Consider the following 17655-nt stretch of genomic DNA (forward strand, 5'->3'; position numbering starts at 1 on the left):
TCACCCCAATAAATCCACCCTCCGGGGTATTGATTGAGATTACTTGTTGTGTGATACTTCACCCTGTTACACTGGTGGAGAATGCAGGCAAATCAGTGAAGAATCACAGACAAGCGATCTTCTTCACCTCACCTTTTTCCCTTGTTTTTGTCTCCGGTTTCTGTCACAGGCGAGCGCTCCTCCCCCACCATGGACGAAATCCTCCAGCAGCTCACCGAGGTTAGCATCCGCCAGCAACAAATTGTTGAGCACCTCGCCCCCCCATCAAGGAGAGACGGAGCAGGGACTTGCGGCATTGTGTGCCGCCGCCGCTCAACGCATTCCGCTGCCGGACGCCCGAGTGCAAGCCGCGAAGCTGCTACCCAAGCTGACCCCTCATGATGACGTAGAAGCCTTCTTACAAATGTTCGAAGCGATGGCCACCTTGGAAGGGTGGCATCAGGATGACTGGGCACGGGTGCTGGCGGGCGAAGCGCAGCGTGCATATTTCGCTCTTCCCGCCGCCTCCGCCGATCAATATAAGGAGGTCAAGAAGGAAATCCTAGCCCGCCTGGGGTTATCCCCTATCTGTGCCGCCCAGCACGTCCACGAGTGGGAGTATAAGCCCCCTCTGCCGGCCCGTGCCCAGGCCGCCAAACTCACACGACTCGCGCAGCACTGGCTGCTGGAGGGTGCTCCATTGGCTGGACAGGTGGCGGAGCGCATGGTGATTGACCGTATCCTCAGAGCCCTTCCCTGGTCCCACCAACAGGCAATGGGGATGAGGAACCCAACCACCACCTCCGAGCTGGTGGAGGCTGTCGAGCTGGCGGATGCGGCCCAACACCGGGGATGCTGGGGAGGTTCAGCCTGGTCCCCACCCTCTCCCGCATTTCGTCGTGCAAAATGGCCTGCTGTACTGTGTCGTGCAGCGAAGGGGGGAGGAAAAATTATTGTTGGTGGTGCATCGGGATGGACCTTGTGGGGCCGTTGCCTAAGTCTGCCCGGGGACATGAACACATCCTGGTGATCGTCGATTATGCCACCCGGTACCCTGAGGCAGTGCCCCTCCGAAAAGCCACCGCCAAAGCCATTGCCCAGGAACTCCTCCTGCTCTCCAGCCGAGTCGGCATCCCAGCGGAGATCCTGACCGATCAGGGTACCCCCTTCATGTCCCGGCTAATGGCTGACCTCTGCCGGCTGCTGCGGGTGAAGCAGTTGAGGACCACGGTCTACCATCCCCAGACCGACGGACTGGTCGAACGCTTCCATCAAACGCTCAAGGAGATGTTGAGATGGATGGTCGCGGAGGATAAAAGCGACTGGGACCTGATGCGCCCCTATGTCCTTTTCGGGATCCGCGAAGTCCCGCAGGCCTCAACTGGCTTCGAGCTCTTGGCCGGCACCCTCCTCTTTGGCCGGCAACCCCGCGGCCTCCTGGATGTGGCGAAGGAAGCCTGGGAGCAGCAGCCGGCAGCCCATCGCTCTGTCATCGAACATGTAAAAAAGATGAGGGAAAGGATAGACCGGGAAACGCCATTAGTCCGGGAACACCTGACAAAGGCGCAGCAGGCCCAACAGCGCAACTATAACCGGGCAGCCCAGCCACGGGAGTTCCAGCCCGGAGACCGAGTCATGGTCCTAGTCCCCAATGCGGCCTGCAAATTCCTGGCCACCTGGCAGGGTCCCTATACGGTGCTGGAGAAGATTGGGCCGGTGACGTACCGTGTGCGTCAGCCAAGAAGGAGGAGAGCTGAGCAACTCTACCACATTAACCTCCTGAAGAAGTGGATGGGGACTAGAGACCAGCTCGCGGCCCTCGCCATCTCTGATCCCGTGGTTGTTGACGTCAACCCCCACCTCTCGGCTGCCCAGAAGAGGGAGCTGCAGCACCTGGTCGGTCAGTTGTCTGATGTGCAGCTCATCGGCGAGCTATTGAGGAGGAAATTCAACAGATGCTGAAGTTGGGGGTGATAGAACCATCACGCAGCCCATGGGCCAGCCCCATCGTGATGGTCCCGAAACCGGACAGCACCCTCCGTTTCTGCAACGACTTCCGTCGCCTCAATGAGGTATCCAAGTTCGACGGATACCCCATGCCTCGGGTGGATGAACTATTGGACCGGCTGGGAAGGGCCCTGTATATCTCGACGTTGGACCTCACCAAAGGCTACTGGCAGGTACCCCTCTCTGAGAATGCCAAACCTAAGACTGCTTTCTCTACCCCTAGTGGCCACTGGCAGTACCGGATCCTTCCTTTTGGCCTCCACGGGGCACCCGCCACGTTCCAGCAGATGATGGACATCCTGTTGCGGCCCCATCAGGCCTACGCCGCGGCTTATCTGGACGACGGTGTGATCCACTCTGAGGCATGGGAAGACCACCTGGACCGGTTACGGAGGGTGCTCTCGGAGCTCCGGAGGGCTGGACTCACCGCCAACCCTCGCAAATGTCACCTTGCCCTCTCCGAGGCGAAGTACCTGGGTTTCCAGGTGGGACAGGGTCTCATTCAGCCACAGGAGAAGAAGGTGGAGGCAGTACGCTCCACTCCGAGACCCGAGACCAAGACCCAGGTACGAGCCTTTTTAGGGTTGGCGGGGTATTATCGCTGCTTCATCCCCAACTTCTCCTCTTTAGCCACCTCCCTGACAGACTTGACCAGGAAGGGGCAGCCGGAGAAGGTACAGTGGACACCAGCAGCGAAGGAGCCCTTCCAGAGGGTGAAGGGGGCCCACATCTCGGAGCCCGTCCTCCGAGCCCCGGACTTTAGCTGCTTCTTCCTGCTGCAGACGGATGCCTCCGGAAGCAGGAAGCTGATCCCGGCCGAGAGGAACTATGCCGCGGTGGAGAAGGAGGCCCTAGCTGTCAAGTGGGCAGTCCTGGAGCTGCGGTACTACCTCCTGGGCTGGAATTTCACCCTGGTCACGGACCACGCACCCCTTCAGTGGATGGCCCGCGCCAAGGATACCAATGCCAGGGTGACCCGATGGTTCCTCGCGCTCCAGGACTTCCACTTCGAGGTACGTCATCGGGCTGGAGCCGCGAACGCCGACGCGGATGGCCTCTCTTGGATCTGGACAGCTTTCGCAGGTCTGTCAGGGGTCACTCCCCACCCACCCCTATCTCTCCCCTACTATCTCAGATCATTAACAGGACTGTCCTTGCAAAGTTGGAGCTGCCCAACTTTATAGAAACAGCCTTTGTGCCACAGACGCACTGGAGGCTACTCTCCCAGGAAACAGTCCTCATCCTCCATAAAATGCGCAGCACACATCTGAAAATTTGGGTTGAACTGTTCTGGAACAGTGTTGTAAATACAACTTAACCACTGATTTCTAGTTGTGTCATCTTTTGGAAGGCCAAACAGAGTAGTTTCGCTTTCACAACGAAACACACAGCGACTCCACAACATGGCAGCGGAGGCAACAGCAAGAATCAAAGTTACGGCCTTTTTCTTTGCGTGAACATTTGGGCAGCGTTATGCAAATCTTCCCACATTGTGATTTAGTCTTTGCAACTTTACAGATCTTCTTTATGCACCAAGAGCTTGTAACACTCCAAAGAGAAAGGAAACATTTAAATCGCATCAAATGACCCCTTTAAGACATCTCAGAACGCTGACTGTTTCTATAGCAACTGGGACTTGAACGGTAGCTGCAGTGACGCAATGACTTTACCGATTAGTGATTGGCTCTTTTACTCAGAAGGCGTGGCTTCCTTCGATAGAGCGGCCATATTGAAAGTTGAATTTTCCCCCCATTCAAAACTATACGTGTGACATGCCTTGGGTATTCTATAGTCTTTGAGATGGCGCAGTCCGGTAGGTTCTAACTCAATCTGATATAATGACATCATTATTCACATGGCGCAGTTGATTGGTTTCTTTTCACATCAGCAGCCAATGAGCTTGCTGCTCAACATTCAAATACTTGGCTAGTGCTTGCTGTAGCAGTTGTAGAGCGCTTCAGAAACCCTCCAACTTCCCCAGCTCCACCTGTATAGATCTCCTACGGGGTAATGTCATGTATGTTATATATTTCACATATTTCATATATGTTGTATGTGCAGCAGCAGTATTTCCTACATGCTCACAGCAGCATGTCTGTGGATGTATTGGCAGTAGCAAGTCTCGGTACTCAGTACATAATGGATCCAGGCGGATAAGACTGTGTAAACTCAGGGACAGTGTGGATATCTCTGAATGTCAATGGGATCTAGTGGAGCTGACTAGACAACAGCCCAAAGTCATGAGAATCAGACTCCTCTCATTTCCTCTGCTGCAGCACAGACTGCACATGAGAGCTTTCATTTCATTCAAAAGACACTGAACACAATACGAATGGAAACTCTCTCCAAAATAAGGCAGTGTGGACAATGGCATGAGGAAATATAGAAGAATACTGCATACCAAATGCTTTTGAATGCTCACCTGGTCAAAAATAAGCACAGGATTAAAACTTTTTAATGAACTGCTATTTAGGAAAAGAAAGATGAGAAGCACCACAAAATAAAGAGCTGCTTTCTTTGTGTTTCACCATAAGCCAGCACTGTACACACTGCTGTGACTTCTTCCATTGTGTGAGATCAGGCCAGTCGATATTAATACACATTGTTCAATTTATGGGAGAGGTCAAATGACTTCTGCCAATTTTTCAAAGAGCTATTATAGGTAAAGAAAGAGGCAAATCTGTTTTTAGGTCAAATGTTCTATGTGTACCATTGTTATCTTAAACCGCTTCAAAAGTTTACAAGTGAATAGGGAAGAGAGTAATAATGCGAGGTGACCATGAGGGGATCATCATTGCACCTGTGAAGACCTAAAATGGGTTTAGAGACACACCCATTGTCTCATTTGTCCACCACCTCTGAAATGCAAAGAGACAATATCTTGTCTAGTTTAGACTTCTTTCAAAAACATTTACAAAATCTCACCAACCACAAACTTTTATACATACTGTATATATGAGAGCTAAACAATATATGCTCAAAAATGTATGCCATTTCTCATGATATGGGGGAGGGAAGTAACCTAGAAGACAGAGGATGATATGACCTATGACCCACTATTGCCCCCTTAACATATTTTGCAGACAGATGGTGGCAAAAGGTAGAGAAAGCTATACAGGCCACAATGTAGTCATGAGCTGGTATGTTAGGAATGTAAATGACCTCTTCTTAAAATCTGAACTAATGAGCAAATGAGCCACACCAACCATTCCACATGCTTTCTGGCATTTCTGTATTATTATTATTATTTTTTTAACTTACAAATGGGCAGCTGACACAACATAAATGCGCTGTTTCTTTCTTTTAGGATTTTTATTGTTTTATGATTTTCTTTATGTTAAAAAATTATTAATTATGAAAATGATCAAAGAATTAGCAACCACTGTTTGAAATATCTTTGCTAAAACGCTTTTTTGGGTAGCTGACATGACATGCTGAGCATTATCATACACTAAGGCGTCTTGAACTCTCTAGCATAGTTTCCTCAGTGTGTGATTTTGTAATCCAATAAGCTTTCAGCTATTTCAAGAAAAAAATTGTAGAAAGTGGCTTGGTGCAGACTGCAGACTGATGTTTCTTGTAATCATGAGTTCAGTGGTATGTTAGGCATGTAAATGATCACCTTTGCTTTCTATATATGTCTGTTCTTTGACCACTGTTTTCAAGGAATGTGCCACATTCAGTGCATGCACAGCACATTAAGCTTGATTCTTACACTTTCACTTAAGACAATGATCTCTAAACTGCTTTGATTTCTTATGATAAGATTCAGTATAAGTGTTCAAGTGATTGATCAAAGTGGTTTTCTCAGCCATTTTAAAACAATGGACTGTATTAGAATTGCTACTGGGCAATAAATCCATCAAATGACTCACAAAGTCAAAATGAGGTTGGGGGATGATAAAAGTGAAATTATAATAATAGTATTATTATACAATTTAATGCTAAAAGAAATATTAAGTTCTTATATATAATCTGGCTTCTCTGATTTTCATAAAATAAATTATTGCAAGGGCAATCAATGCAATGGGATAAAATTATTCAGTACCGAGTTATAAAGCTGTAGCTTTAAAAACACATTTGAAAATAAGCCTGTGCTTTCATTTTTAAATAAAATGAATGCCTCATGCCAGGTCTGTTTTAGACCTCACATTTCCTTTGGGAGGTCTAACTCATAGATTTCCTTTTACAAAACAAGAGAATCCTATGTCTGTACATACACAAATACTGCTGTATATGCCATATTTGTGGCTTAACACAAAACAAAAGCTGTCAGGCTGTACAGACCATTTCATTTGCGTGATGGAACATTAGTTTGTTTCCTGTGCCACAATTAACTCTTGGCGAAGTCCTTCTGTCCTAAACCCTCTAAACCATGAGCTAAATGAATTGAGATGTGTTAAAAAAACAGACATTATCTCTGAGCTGTTAAACAACAAGAACCAATCAAAGTCAATCATACATTTCAAGAAAAAAGGGGTACATTTAATTGGTGATGCTTGCTTGGGGTGGGCAACCATCTAAAACACCTTAGCAACCCCCCAAAACACTCTAGCATCATGACTGTGACTTGTAATGTCCGCATACTGCTAATAACTTTGTAAAGCCAAATATATGCTTCTTGCCTGGAAATTGCTGAAGGTGGTGTAACTGATACGTCTACAGATTTTACTTAGTTATAAACACATTTTTAAAATAAAGAGTGCTAAATGAAAATCCTGACAATACGTGCAAAGATGACCTACATATTGATCCATCTCCAGACAGTCCCATGGGTCTTCAGTTGTGCACATCTGAGTCCGCACCCGGACACCAGAAGAAGAGCGAGCTGCATTTTAAATCAATACTCAGAGCTACTCTCAAGAATCACACACACATGAACACACAGATCTAAAGCCCTCCCTTCTGTGCCACAGAGTGTCTATATAGACAATGTACTTGATTATAATTTTCAGGGCTCCAGCTAAAAAAAAAAATCACTTAAGGAGCCATTGGCTCCTATAAATAAAACAAAAATAGGTGCCAAATTGTTTTTTTAAGTGCCACAGAATAAATGTGTTTTATTTCTTTTCTTTAAACACCTTAACATTTCAGTGACAGTCATACTGTTATGTTTATATCTCCCCTCCTTTTACAGCATCAGCATTTTAATCCATCTTGTAGATGTCCAGGGACATCTTAGTTAATTAATATTACTCAGTACTTAAATGTTTATTTACACTGTAACAAGGACACCTTAAAATAAAGCGTAACCATACATTTTCATTTAATTGCAATTAACATGCAATTATGTGTTCAAAACCACTGCATTCAGTTCACACAAGCATTTTCTTTGAAAGTGTACTCTTTCTGTAATAAGTAATCTTTTTAAAAGTATGTTAAAGTGTACTCCTGTTCACAGGGGAATAGACAACATCCAAACTAGCAAGATGGAACGGTCAGGCTTTTATTAAAGCATCTGCGTCACTGTGGCTTTTGAGGTTCAGATTTAAATGCATAATGCCTTGGCTGGCTGCATCTACTGCTCCATCCATCAGGAAATTTACAACCTGCACAATAAACAGTCATTCAGAAATGTATCTATTTACCACATAACTGACAACTTTGCACCAGCTGAATCTATTTATCTGGAGGAAATGAAATCTTTTGAAAGTCAATCATGTGCATCATCATGAATAACTTGCTAGCTCAGGAGAAAAAAGGCAGAATAGCATCTTTCAGGGAAATCAGCAAGCCGGAATAATTTGTTAGCATCATTAGCCCATTGATTTTCATTGCTATGGTAAAGACCGGATGGATCATCAGCTTTCAAGTTTTATCTATGAATGTCATGTCGTGAAAGAACATGCTACTCAGTCCTGACTGACCACAACATAAAAACAATGTCTACTCTGTACATATGTGAAAACTGAAACAGTATTTGACTGCAGTTTATAAAAAAAACTAGTTTATTGTAAATAAAAATGTTAAGTAAAAAAATCACTGAAGTCATTCAGTCCAATTAGGCCTGACCTGATCTTTTTCAATTTATGTAATATCATATAACAAAATTATATAATAAAAACAATAATTAATAATAACAATATGTAAAAAAATAATATATGAAATATTACAAATAAAATTTAAATAAGACATTTGAAACTCAAGCCCCCTCAAGCAAAAATAAATAAATATGAAAAAAATAAAAAATAATACATAACAATAATAATAATAATAAGTGTGTTATTGTCTTTCATCATACCAGTTCATAGTGGTTCTTGGACGTGTTAAATGTTCAGAATGTTCTAGTTCCCATGATTTTGGACTCCCAGCATGAGTGGGGGGCAGAACTGATCTCCTGCCCAGTGAGGCAGCACTACTGAATCATTCCCTCATACTTCACTTTGCTGCAAGCTTACCTCCTGTTCACACACACTATTGATCCGCCACCAAAAACCTCACCTCTTATGCAGCTACTGCCACGATCCCTGACCAGAACTAGACAGACGTCTACGGCCATGGCTTTACAGCCCGACTCACACGGGTCAGTGGAGATCATCTGCTGGGGTTATAAAACACCTTTTGAAAGTATGCGTTCCTCAAAGCCGTCATCTGTAGAATGCGTGGCTTTTGTGCTAGGAAAGGTTTATAGCTTGTGTCACAAATCATGGTAGTCCAAAGCATGACGATGAAGATAACGATACTAAATAGTTTTTAATAGTACAGATTCACAGAACAAACTCAGAAAAAGGCAGGCAGGCAAAGTAGAACAACCACGTAACACCGAACAGGACTATACCGAACAAATGAGGATTCAAACAGAGTTGATGAAGCAACACATCAGACACGCAGACAGGAAACGAACACAAGGACAGAAAACCAAACTAAACTGAATATTATTGTGACAGTACACCCCCTTCCAAAAGGCGCAACCTCACACTGACGAGAGGAGGTTTAGGTTGAGGATGATTGGTGATTGCGAGTATAGCGAATAGATCCAGAGGAGGTGATGGAAGAAACCAGGGAGGTGCTGATGGTGGTAGGGGCCAAGGAAATGCCCGGATGGTGCCCCAAGGAGGAGTTGCAGGAGGGACTGACAGAGACGACGCAGATGAAAAAGGAGCCCCAGGCAAAAACCGAGTCAAAGAGCCAGGGTGACACCGAGGCTCCTTAGGGCCAAGGCGGAGTCAGTGGCTCCAGTGACTGAGGCGGGGACACGGAAGACTATGGTGAAGCTGGACCAACTGAGGACCAAGGGGGGGTCAGGGCTGGACGGAACCAGGGGGAAGACAGACGACACAGGGCAATACATGAAATTATCCAAAATATTTCCAGAGGCCAGCTGTAGCTCACCCTCAGCGGTGGGAGTGTGTGTCAGCTTCTTTCCATCCCCTCGTACTCCACTAATACTCCCTCCGGCATGTGCAATGTTGCCGATTCATTTGACAATTCATATTCTTTTGTTAGGTCCGGTATTCTGTCACAAATCATGGTAGACAAAGTAGAACAGTACAGATTCACAGAACAAACTCAGAAAAAGACAGGCAGACAAAGTAGAACAACCATGAAAGACTGACGATACCGAACGAATGAGGATTCAAACAGAGGAACCTGATTACACAGGTTGATTAGGCAAACACAGCTGAACGGGATAATACAATCAAATCAAAAATCATAGCAACACATCAGACACGCAGACAGGAAATGAACAAACAACACTGAATATCATTGTGACAGCTTGTAGACAGTGTATTTCTCTGAAATCTGGCATGTGTTTAATCAAAGCTAGAGTTTAGAAATGATAAAATTTCTCCAAGAACAACATTCATATATGTGGATAAATAAATATGATTTAAAAACGCAATCAAATCTTTGGCAAAAAGCCTCAATCAATCCTCATTAGAAATGCAAAGAAGATACCAATTAATTACCAATACTGGCTCCAAGTTACTTTGTACTTTAAAGAACACAAGCTACTCAAAACATTCAGCCTGTTGCCAAGCCTATGCCTAATTTTGCCAAGCCTATGCCTGGTTTATCATTTGTTTAAATTATTTCCTAGGAGACAGTATTTACATATGAGCCTGATGCCACATTTTCCACCTGTCTCAGATCGCATTTAATATAACAGACCACCAACATCCATCCTAACTGACCGGCTGCTACTGTGACACTCTGACAGCCAAAACAAACATGAGTCGACAGCAATGCAAAAAATAGTTAATTTTGTCTTGGCCACTTAAGCAAAGACAGACAAACATATGACTAGTAGGTGCTCAATTATTTATCTCAAAAATATCCCATTCCTAACAGCATGGCTATTGTAAGCACTGAATAATCAAAGGATACAGGCACTCTTTATAAAGTGGGGTTTCCAGCTCACTCAAGATCTGGAAATGAATCATTGTGTGGCTCATTTGTCCGCTTCTTCTCACAGACAGTCTACATCTGTTCTGGCAGACGAGAAAAGCCTCTATGGGCCTTCTATGGCCGGACGTTTAAATTATTATTACAACAGAGCCACTGACACAAACTAAAATAGCAGCACAGCCAAGAGGAACAGTCTGAGAAACACAAAAGCATCTCAGGGTTACTGTAGTTATTGTGAGTCTGGGGTTTCTAGATGACCAGAAATGCCTTAAAGTTACAGTAACTCATTTGTGTTGAGCAATGAATGAGCCCCCACACTGCCGGCTGCAGGTCAGAAACAAGGAATTTGGCACAAATGTTTTGTTCATCACTTTCCCAGCAACAGACACATAAATCAAGCATCCTATAGCAACAAGAACAGGAAATGTATCTTCTAAATCAACACGCATTGGTCCATTGCTACTGCACATGACAAAATTAAATGGTTGAAACAGAAAATGAACTGAATGACACGCATCAAAGAGTCAAAAAGAAAATATAATCAGGGGAAATTCCTTATGTATCAAGCAAACCCGCATAAAATGGGTGGAAGTGTATTGCGTGGACCAATAACTATAATTATTAGTCCCCAAAGAGAAAAAGAAAAACTGTAAAGAGATTCTATTGTAGTTCTAGGACAGATCCCACAAACTCCTATTGAATGGGATGGGTTTGCACAGATCCCCATTTGGAGGAGAGAAAAAAAGCAAATAGTTTCTGTCAGATAAGATGTCATCCCTGCTTTCTCAGGTTTCATATCCAAACTAGACACTTTGTAATGGGATACTAGAGAACATACATGGGTTACTGATAGAGCCTTACTGTTAAGACACTGAAAAAAAAAACTCAGGGACAGTCGCATAAAATAGAAAGGAAACACACACTCTTGTTTACTATGAACACACAGGGGGCAAACTTTTTGTTTTTAGAATGAGAAGGGCTATTTTGTTTAAAGTATTTGATAACCCAGCTAACAAAAATATGTTCCAAGAATGTGTTGCTAACATTCCCATTAGGATATGAATTAGTTATAGTTAATAGTTAAGTTTTGAGAACATTATTAAAGACCAGGGGCCAGTTGCATAAGCTTAGCCTTTATGGTGACATATCATGAAAATCTGACTTTTTTCGGTTTTAAGTGCTATAATCGGGTCCCTGGTGCATCTACCAACCCAGGAAATGTGAAAAAGATTAATCCAGTAACTTTGTTTTGGTAAGCCTTTTCTGCAAGCATCTGAAAAAACGAGCATGTTGGATTTCACTCCCTGTGTGATGTTGGATTTTCACCGCCCCTTTATCTGCATGTTTCCACTCATGGCGCCGGCGCGCCGCCATTCTGTTTTCGCAAGCAACAACGGGGTACCAGTTCTAGCGTTTAGCGCTGTGCCTTTAAAAGTATTTACATATTTATTTACAGTATATTACACTGCTGCCACACAGATCTAATATAAACATGCAATTTCTTTCCCAGCTGTTTACCAGACATAACAGACTGTTTTTGTAACTCATGTGTTTTTAACAAACTTTTGTGTATTTGACAGTTTAAGCGCGATAAGACATGAAAGTGAACTAGGGATGCAACGATTATAGATTTTGTTGGTACGATTATTGTCTGAGGAATAATCACGGTTTTACGATTATGATGATTATTATGCATTTATTAATTTCCCAACATTACTAATGTATAAAATCACATGAACACTCTTTAGATAATAAAGTGTTATTTATTGCTGGCTTTTGAAACAGAAATAACACAGTAACCAACAATACAGCAAAAAAAAATAATAGAAAAGACAAACAAAAGTCCTTCTTTCCCATTGGAATTAAAAAAAGGTGACCTCTGCTCTGTAAACATCCATGACAGTATTTCTCTTTTGGTAGGCTAATTCACACAGGCAACTGTCACCTCTCTCTCTCTCTCTCTCTCTCGAATAATTAATTCAAGTAGCTAAATGTTATAATTAATTAATTCAAATAAATGTGATATTGTGGCTTACTGTGATCCAACTATCAGTAAGCCAATAAGTAATCACTCTTATTTTTGGAATTAACTAATTATGCTTTTATGTAACTGAATAAAAAAAAATTATGACTAGTCTTAAAGGGGTCATATGATGCGATTTCAAGTTTTCCTTTCTCTTTGGAGTGTTACAAGCTGATTGTGCAACAGAACAGCAATGCATTTTATGGACGACCGTTACCGCACTATTTCATCACTTTCTGATCTGAAGCGGGCAGAATGCGGAGCTAGCGAGCTGTAGCTTCACGTCAGGTGGTTCTTATCTTCACGTCGTGTATTAAAATCGTTCAATGTACAGCAAGCCGTGCATTATCTCTTATGTATTCACTCTTTAGCAGCAGTTTTTTAAAGCAATATTTAAATGACACCCTGGTCATTCTTGGTGTACCCAAAATGGTCCCACACTATCGACAAGCGTTTCTCTGGTGGAAATAAAGCTTCGCTGTTTGGTCCCTCTGTCACAGTTCATCTAATGCATGTATTAGCCTCCGTGCCTCTGATAAGCACGTCATTTTAAGCTGGTGCACCACTAGTGTAACTTTTTTCGTTTTGCGCAAGCTGCAACAATACCGTTCCGTGTAACAGAAACACTCGGTTTAGCGGAACCTTTACGATTAATTAACCGTGACGTTTTAAAGCGCAGTTAATCGCGAAACCGGTTAATCGCTGCATCCCTAAAGTGAATCCCTATTAGTTTAGTACTCACATGTGTGACAGCTGCTTTCTGTGCGCTCAGAAAACACTATATCAGAAGTTTAAAATAATGTGGCTTTAAAACGCATGATTTCAGCGCGATAGACATGATAATCAAAACCAAACAGATGTTTGTTTTTTTATGAGTATCTGTCATAAGAGCTGTAAAGGAACAGCCATATTTTGGAAAAGGGGGTGGGGAGCAGCAGCTCATTTGCATTTAAAGATACATGCATGAAAACAGCATGTTTCTGCTTCCTCTCAAAATAGGCTATGGGAGTCCAAGACAGAAACAGAGACAGTGCAAGACGAGAGAGGACCAGGCCTGGATTTTATTTTGTGTTTTGTGTGCGGCAGTCGTCAGTGAGGGGCTGCCGCTTTACTTTTGCGTTTGTTTATTTTGTTATTAAATGGTTTAAATGTTCGCCGGTTCCCGACTCCTCCTTCCTGTGACTACAAACTGTGTTACATTGGCGCAGGTGTCGCTCATTATCAATTACTCCACTGGCCTTGCTCCGATCCCACGGCTCTCGGCCCCGCCCCACTCATCACATAGACATTTTCAAAATGATATAATAAATGATCCGTGGAGTATTTTGAGCTGAAGCTTCACAGACACATTCTGGGGACACCTGAGACTTACATTACCATATTGTAGAAAGGGGCATGATAGGTCACCTTTATTAAAACAGTGTCTTAAGAAACGAGTTTGACCAACTATCAGTAAGTCAATAAGTAATCACTCTTATTTTTGGAATTAACTAATTATGCTTTTATGTAACTGAATAAAAAAAAATTATGACTAGTCTTAAAGGGGTCATATGATGCGATTTCAAGTTTTCCTTTCTCTTTGGAGTGTTACAAGCTGATTGTGCATAGATACGATCCCTGAAGTTGCAAAGACTAAAGTCTCAAAACCAAAGAGATATTCTTTATCAAAGTAAAAGCACCCCTTTAAAGAAAAAAATTAGATGACTAACTTGTAAGACCAGTCTAAACTTTTTATGCAACTGGCCCCAGATAACCCGACCTTACATTCACCAAAGTTCTGAGAACATTCCCTGTTGGGAATATGCAGATAAACAAACAACTATTTTAATTTAAAAATAATTGTAATAATGATAATAATATAACATTTATTCAAAGCTGTTTTGTGACTGTGATTTTGGTTGCTTTGCTTGTTATTATTATTATTATTGATCAGTGGCTGTTAGATAAAAGCTGAATAATTTAAGCAATAGATTAAACAGGTGACATTCCGGTAAATAATAGCCATTATTTAATATTTTGGTCTGGTCAAACCAATTATTGCTCTATTTCTAATGGTAAGCACAGTTTTGGCCAAAGTTAAATATCATAGTAACCATAACACAGTGTTACAGTTAGTAAAACCACTGTAAAGTAATATGGCATCTCCAATTAATAGGCCTATAACAAGCTTTGATTTATGTTTCAGACAGTGGATGACTGTAGATAACAGTGGTAACTAATATCAAGTTACCAATGTTTTATAGTAACAATAATCATTCTAATTACAATATTATTTCTTGATTTAAAAGAAAATTGTTGATGAAGAAATTTTTGCAGACAAACACTTGAAATATAAGCTCGAGCTGGACTTACTTTCTCCTGTACTCGTCTCTCTCTCGCTTGACTTTGGCCAAAACATTGTACAAGGCCCTGAGTTCAGGTGTGATGGTGTCGATCTGAACCCCGACACCGTCTGGATGAGTCCAGGCCACCCCAGGCCCCTGATGCGTCTCAAACCGTCCTCCGTATCGGGCGGTGTGTGAGAAGCTCCAGATTCTACCGGGGAGTCTCGACGGACACAGTGCGTTTGAGTAAGGCAGCTCGAGGTTCGTCTGGACCGCTTTATCCCGGGAAAACAGCAGTCGGTACCGGGATTGCTCCTGGGCGTGCTGCAGCTGGATCTCCAATAACTTGTTTCTGCGCTCTAACTCGTGGACTTTGGAAAGGAAGCAGCGGAAGCGGAGGTTTAGTGTTTTTAACACATGAATGTTGGAGCCCAAATCGTTTCTCAACGCGCTGGTTGCCATAGCGCCGGACCCGCTCCTAGCCGCACACGCTTCATTCATACCGACGGGTGCCGCGGATTCATTAAACAACATCGGGTTGAGAAGCGGGTCCGGAAAACGACGAGGTAAATCCATCTTTATTCGTGAGCAGTGTTTCTATGCATCAAACTGCAGATGCTGTAAAGCAGCATACGTCACCTCCATGCTCTCGGACGCAAGGTGCACTCCCTTTATCTAATGTCACACAAATAATAGGCCATAGTCGCGCTTCTAGCGGTCGGATAAAGCGCATTGACCGGCACACATTTCATGAACTCACAGCTGCCCTCCCACCATCCCCTGATGATTAAACGGGCCGGTTATTAGTCTCAACTTGCCGTAGAGACTCAGGTTTCAGCCCAGTCTGGGAGCACCAGCCGGAGGAAACGGGAGGAGAGGAAGACATGTCCGCTCCGCACTCCAGTAACAGTCGCATTGGCTACTGTGGCTGTAAGACACGCCCTTTAAACCCTAAAAATGGCAAGACCATAAAGAGACATCAGAAAATAAATGTATTGCTATTTTCCATCTTATTGGGACACAAATAATACAACTTGATCATTTAAAAAAAAAAAACTTGACTTTTAATTTTGATTATAATGTTTGTATCCCACAGGATACGTTGCCAGTTTGGGGTATAAATGAACTGAAAACAGAACACTTGTTTATCAATGCTTGTTACAACATGGTTGTAATTCCTGAACTCTTTGGAATACAGACCTAAGGTTGGTCTCTTTTTAAAGAAGACACATAGCAGATTATTGCTGAAGTGAAAGCATTTCAAAGTAAAAAAAAGTTATAGTAGTTTAAGTTTGCAGTAAAGATAATGCAGTATACAATTTCTTTTTTAATTGTATATAAAATAAAAATACAAAATATGTTGCACTTCAAATTGCTATAAAATCTAAGCCATATGTCTAACCAAGTTATGTTCCAAATCTGAAGTTGATATCACCAAAATTGTGGTTCCTGTGAGATTTTGTTTGGGCACTATACCAAAAATAACCACTGGGTGACACCTAAACTCTCTTGGATTTCTTTGATGCAGTTTTCTGTCACAATATCTCTTCTATTACAAAACAGTCACCAAATATGGAACCTTGACTGTCAGACCTTTCCAACGATATGTGTTTTGTCAAGATTACAAAAAGATTTGATTTTCTAAAACACTTGCCTCAAAATCACAGAGTATATTTATGTTTTTATCTCTTGATTTATACCCCTGAAAGGGCGACGTATCCCCTGAGATAGACAGATTACAAAAAAATGTAAGCATTTAATTAATACAATTTCAATGTAAACCTAATAAGCTAATGCTTCTTAGGCAATTTAGAACTGGAGTCAAAAACCACCATAAAACAAAACAAAAAAACAAGGGGGAAAATAAAAGCCATTAAGGTTGTTTATGAATTATGAAGATTACCTGCAAAATGTCGGATCAAAACAGCATGGTGTTTGTGTGTATTAGGTGTTACAAAACCATTGTAGAGTAAATACGCATTAACTCGTCAGGCTACACGTCACTTTCTTGTTTAGGAGAGAGTTATAACAATGAACCCACGCGGAGATCAAGAGCAGAAGTGGAGGTGAATGAGTGTGTATGCGAGCTGATAGAAGTTTTGGGAGCCTGGGCCCCGATTGAAAGGCGTCCTTATGGAGTTGCGAATAGCTGTGTCCGGGTAGCGGACAGACTCCGTGTTTAAGGAACACCTGCACTGGACAGAGAGCTCACGAGTCCATAAGTGAGGTGCATAAATGTGTGCCATCAGGGCACAGAGTTCAACAGGTCCTGCAGGAAGGCGTCAGGGTCTGGGATGTCTGACAGAAGACCTGGGAAAAGAGTCAGTACAAGAGATTAATATTTTGTGCAGCCACATTATTGTATAGCTCCAACACTGCCTATTACTTCCGGCAGAGCTGTGTGTTCAGTACATGGCAGGAAAATGTATTAAAATGTCTGACCTACGACATCCAGGAACTCTGAGAAGGATTCAGCAGGCATGAGCTCATCCTGGAAAGCCCTCAACACCCTTTCTGAAGCCTCATAGATGGGCATGTCATTGTGCCTTATGTACTCTGCAAGCGAGAAGGACCAGCCTCCCTCTGTGTTACTGGTGGGCACTTTCTGTTGTGGGAATAGACAGATAAAATGAGATTTCATGGAAACATGAACTTATTAGAAATGACACACACACAAGTGTGAGGAACAGCAAAAAAGAACACATTCTCATACCCTGAACATATCAAAGACAAGATGCACCAGACCCCAGAAGAGAAGTGGTGAGCGGTAGACAGCATACTCCTTCACTGCTTTGTCTGTGAACCTGAGACGATAAAAATCAAATATGCAGTTAAATCATCAGACAGATATTATTCAAATCAAATAAAAATGGCATAAAATATATAAAATGTATGTATAACCATGCATATATATATATATATATATATATATATATATATATATATATTTTTTATATAAAAAAAAAAAAAAAA

General features: G+C 42.5%; 2 protein-coding genes across 2 annotated transcripts in view; both read right to left on the reverse strand.

The window, feature by feature from the left end:
* Positions 1–15496, reverse strand: part of iffo2a (intermediate filament family orphan 2a) — a 24838-nt gene extending 9342 nt beyond the window's left edge. The window contains exon 1 of the mRNA XM_016283091.1: positions 14711–15496. Within this exon, the coding sequence (XP_016138577.1) occupies positions 14711–15258 (548 nt within the window). The 5' untranslated portion in view covers positions 15259–15496. The remainder of the gene's footprint in view (positions 1–14710) is intronic.
* A 1059-nt stretch (positions 15497–16555) lies between these two features.
* Positions 16556–17655, reverse strand: part of ubr4 (ubiquitin protein ligase E3 component n-recognin 4) — a 54755-nt gene continuing 53655 nt past the window's right edge. The window contains exons 99-101 of the mRNA XM_016283139.1: positions 17396–17486; positions 17125–17287; positions 16556–16992 (exon numbers count right to left, since the gene is read on the reverse strand). Of these exons, the coding sequence (XP_016138625.1) occupies positions 16928–16992; positions 17125–17287; positions 17396–17486 (319 nt within the window). The 3' untranslated portion in view covers positions 16556–16927. The remainder of the gene's footprint in view (positions 16993–17124; positions 17288–17395; positions 17487–17655) is intronic.

This window comes from Sinocyclocheilus grahami, unplaced genomic scaffold (assembly GCF_001515645.1).
Source record: "Sinocyclocheilus grahami isolate Dianchi unplaced genomic scaffold, SAMN03320097.WGS_v1.1 scaffold170.1, whole genome shotgun sequence".
In the NCBI taxonomy this organism is placed as follows: Eukaryota; Metazoa; Chordata; class Actinopteri; order Cypriniformes; family Cyprinidae; genus Sinocyclocheilus; species Sinocyclocheilus grahami.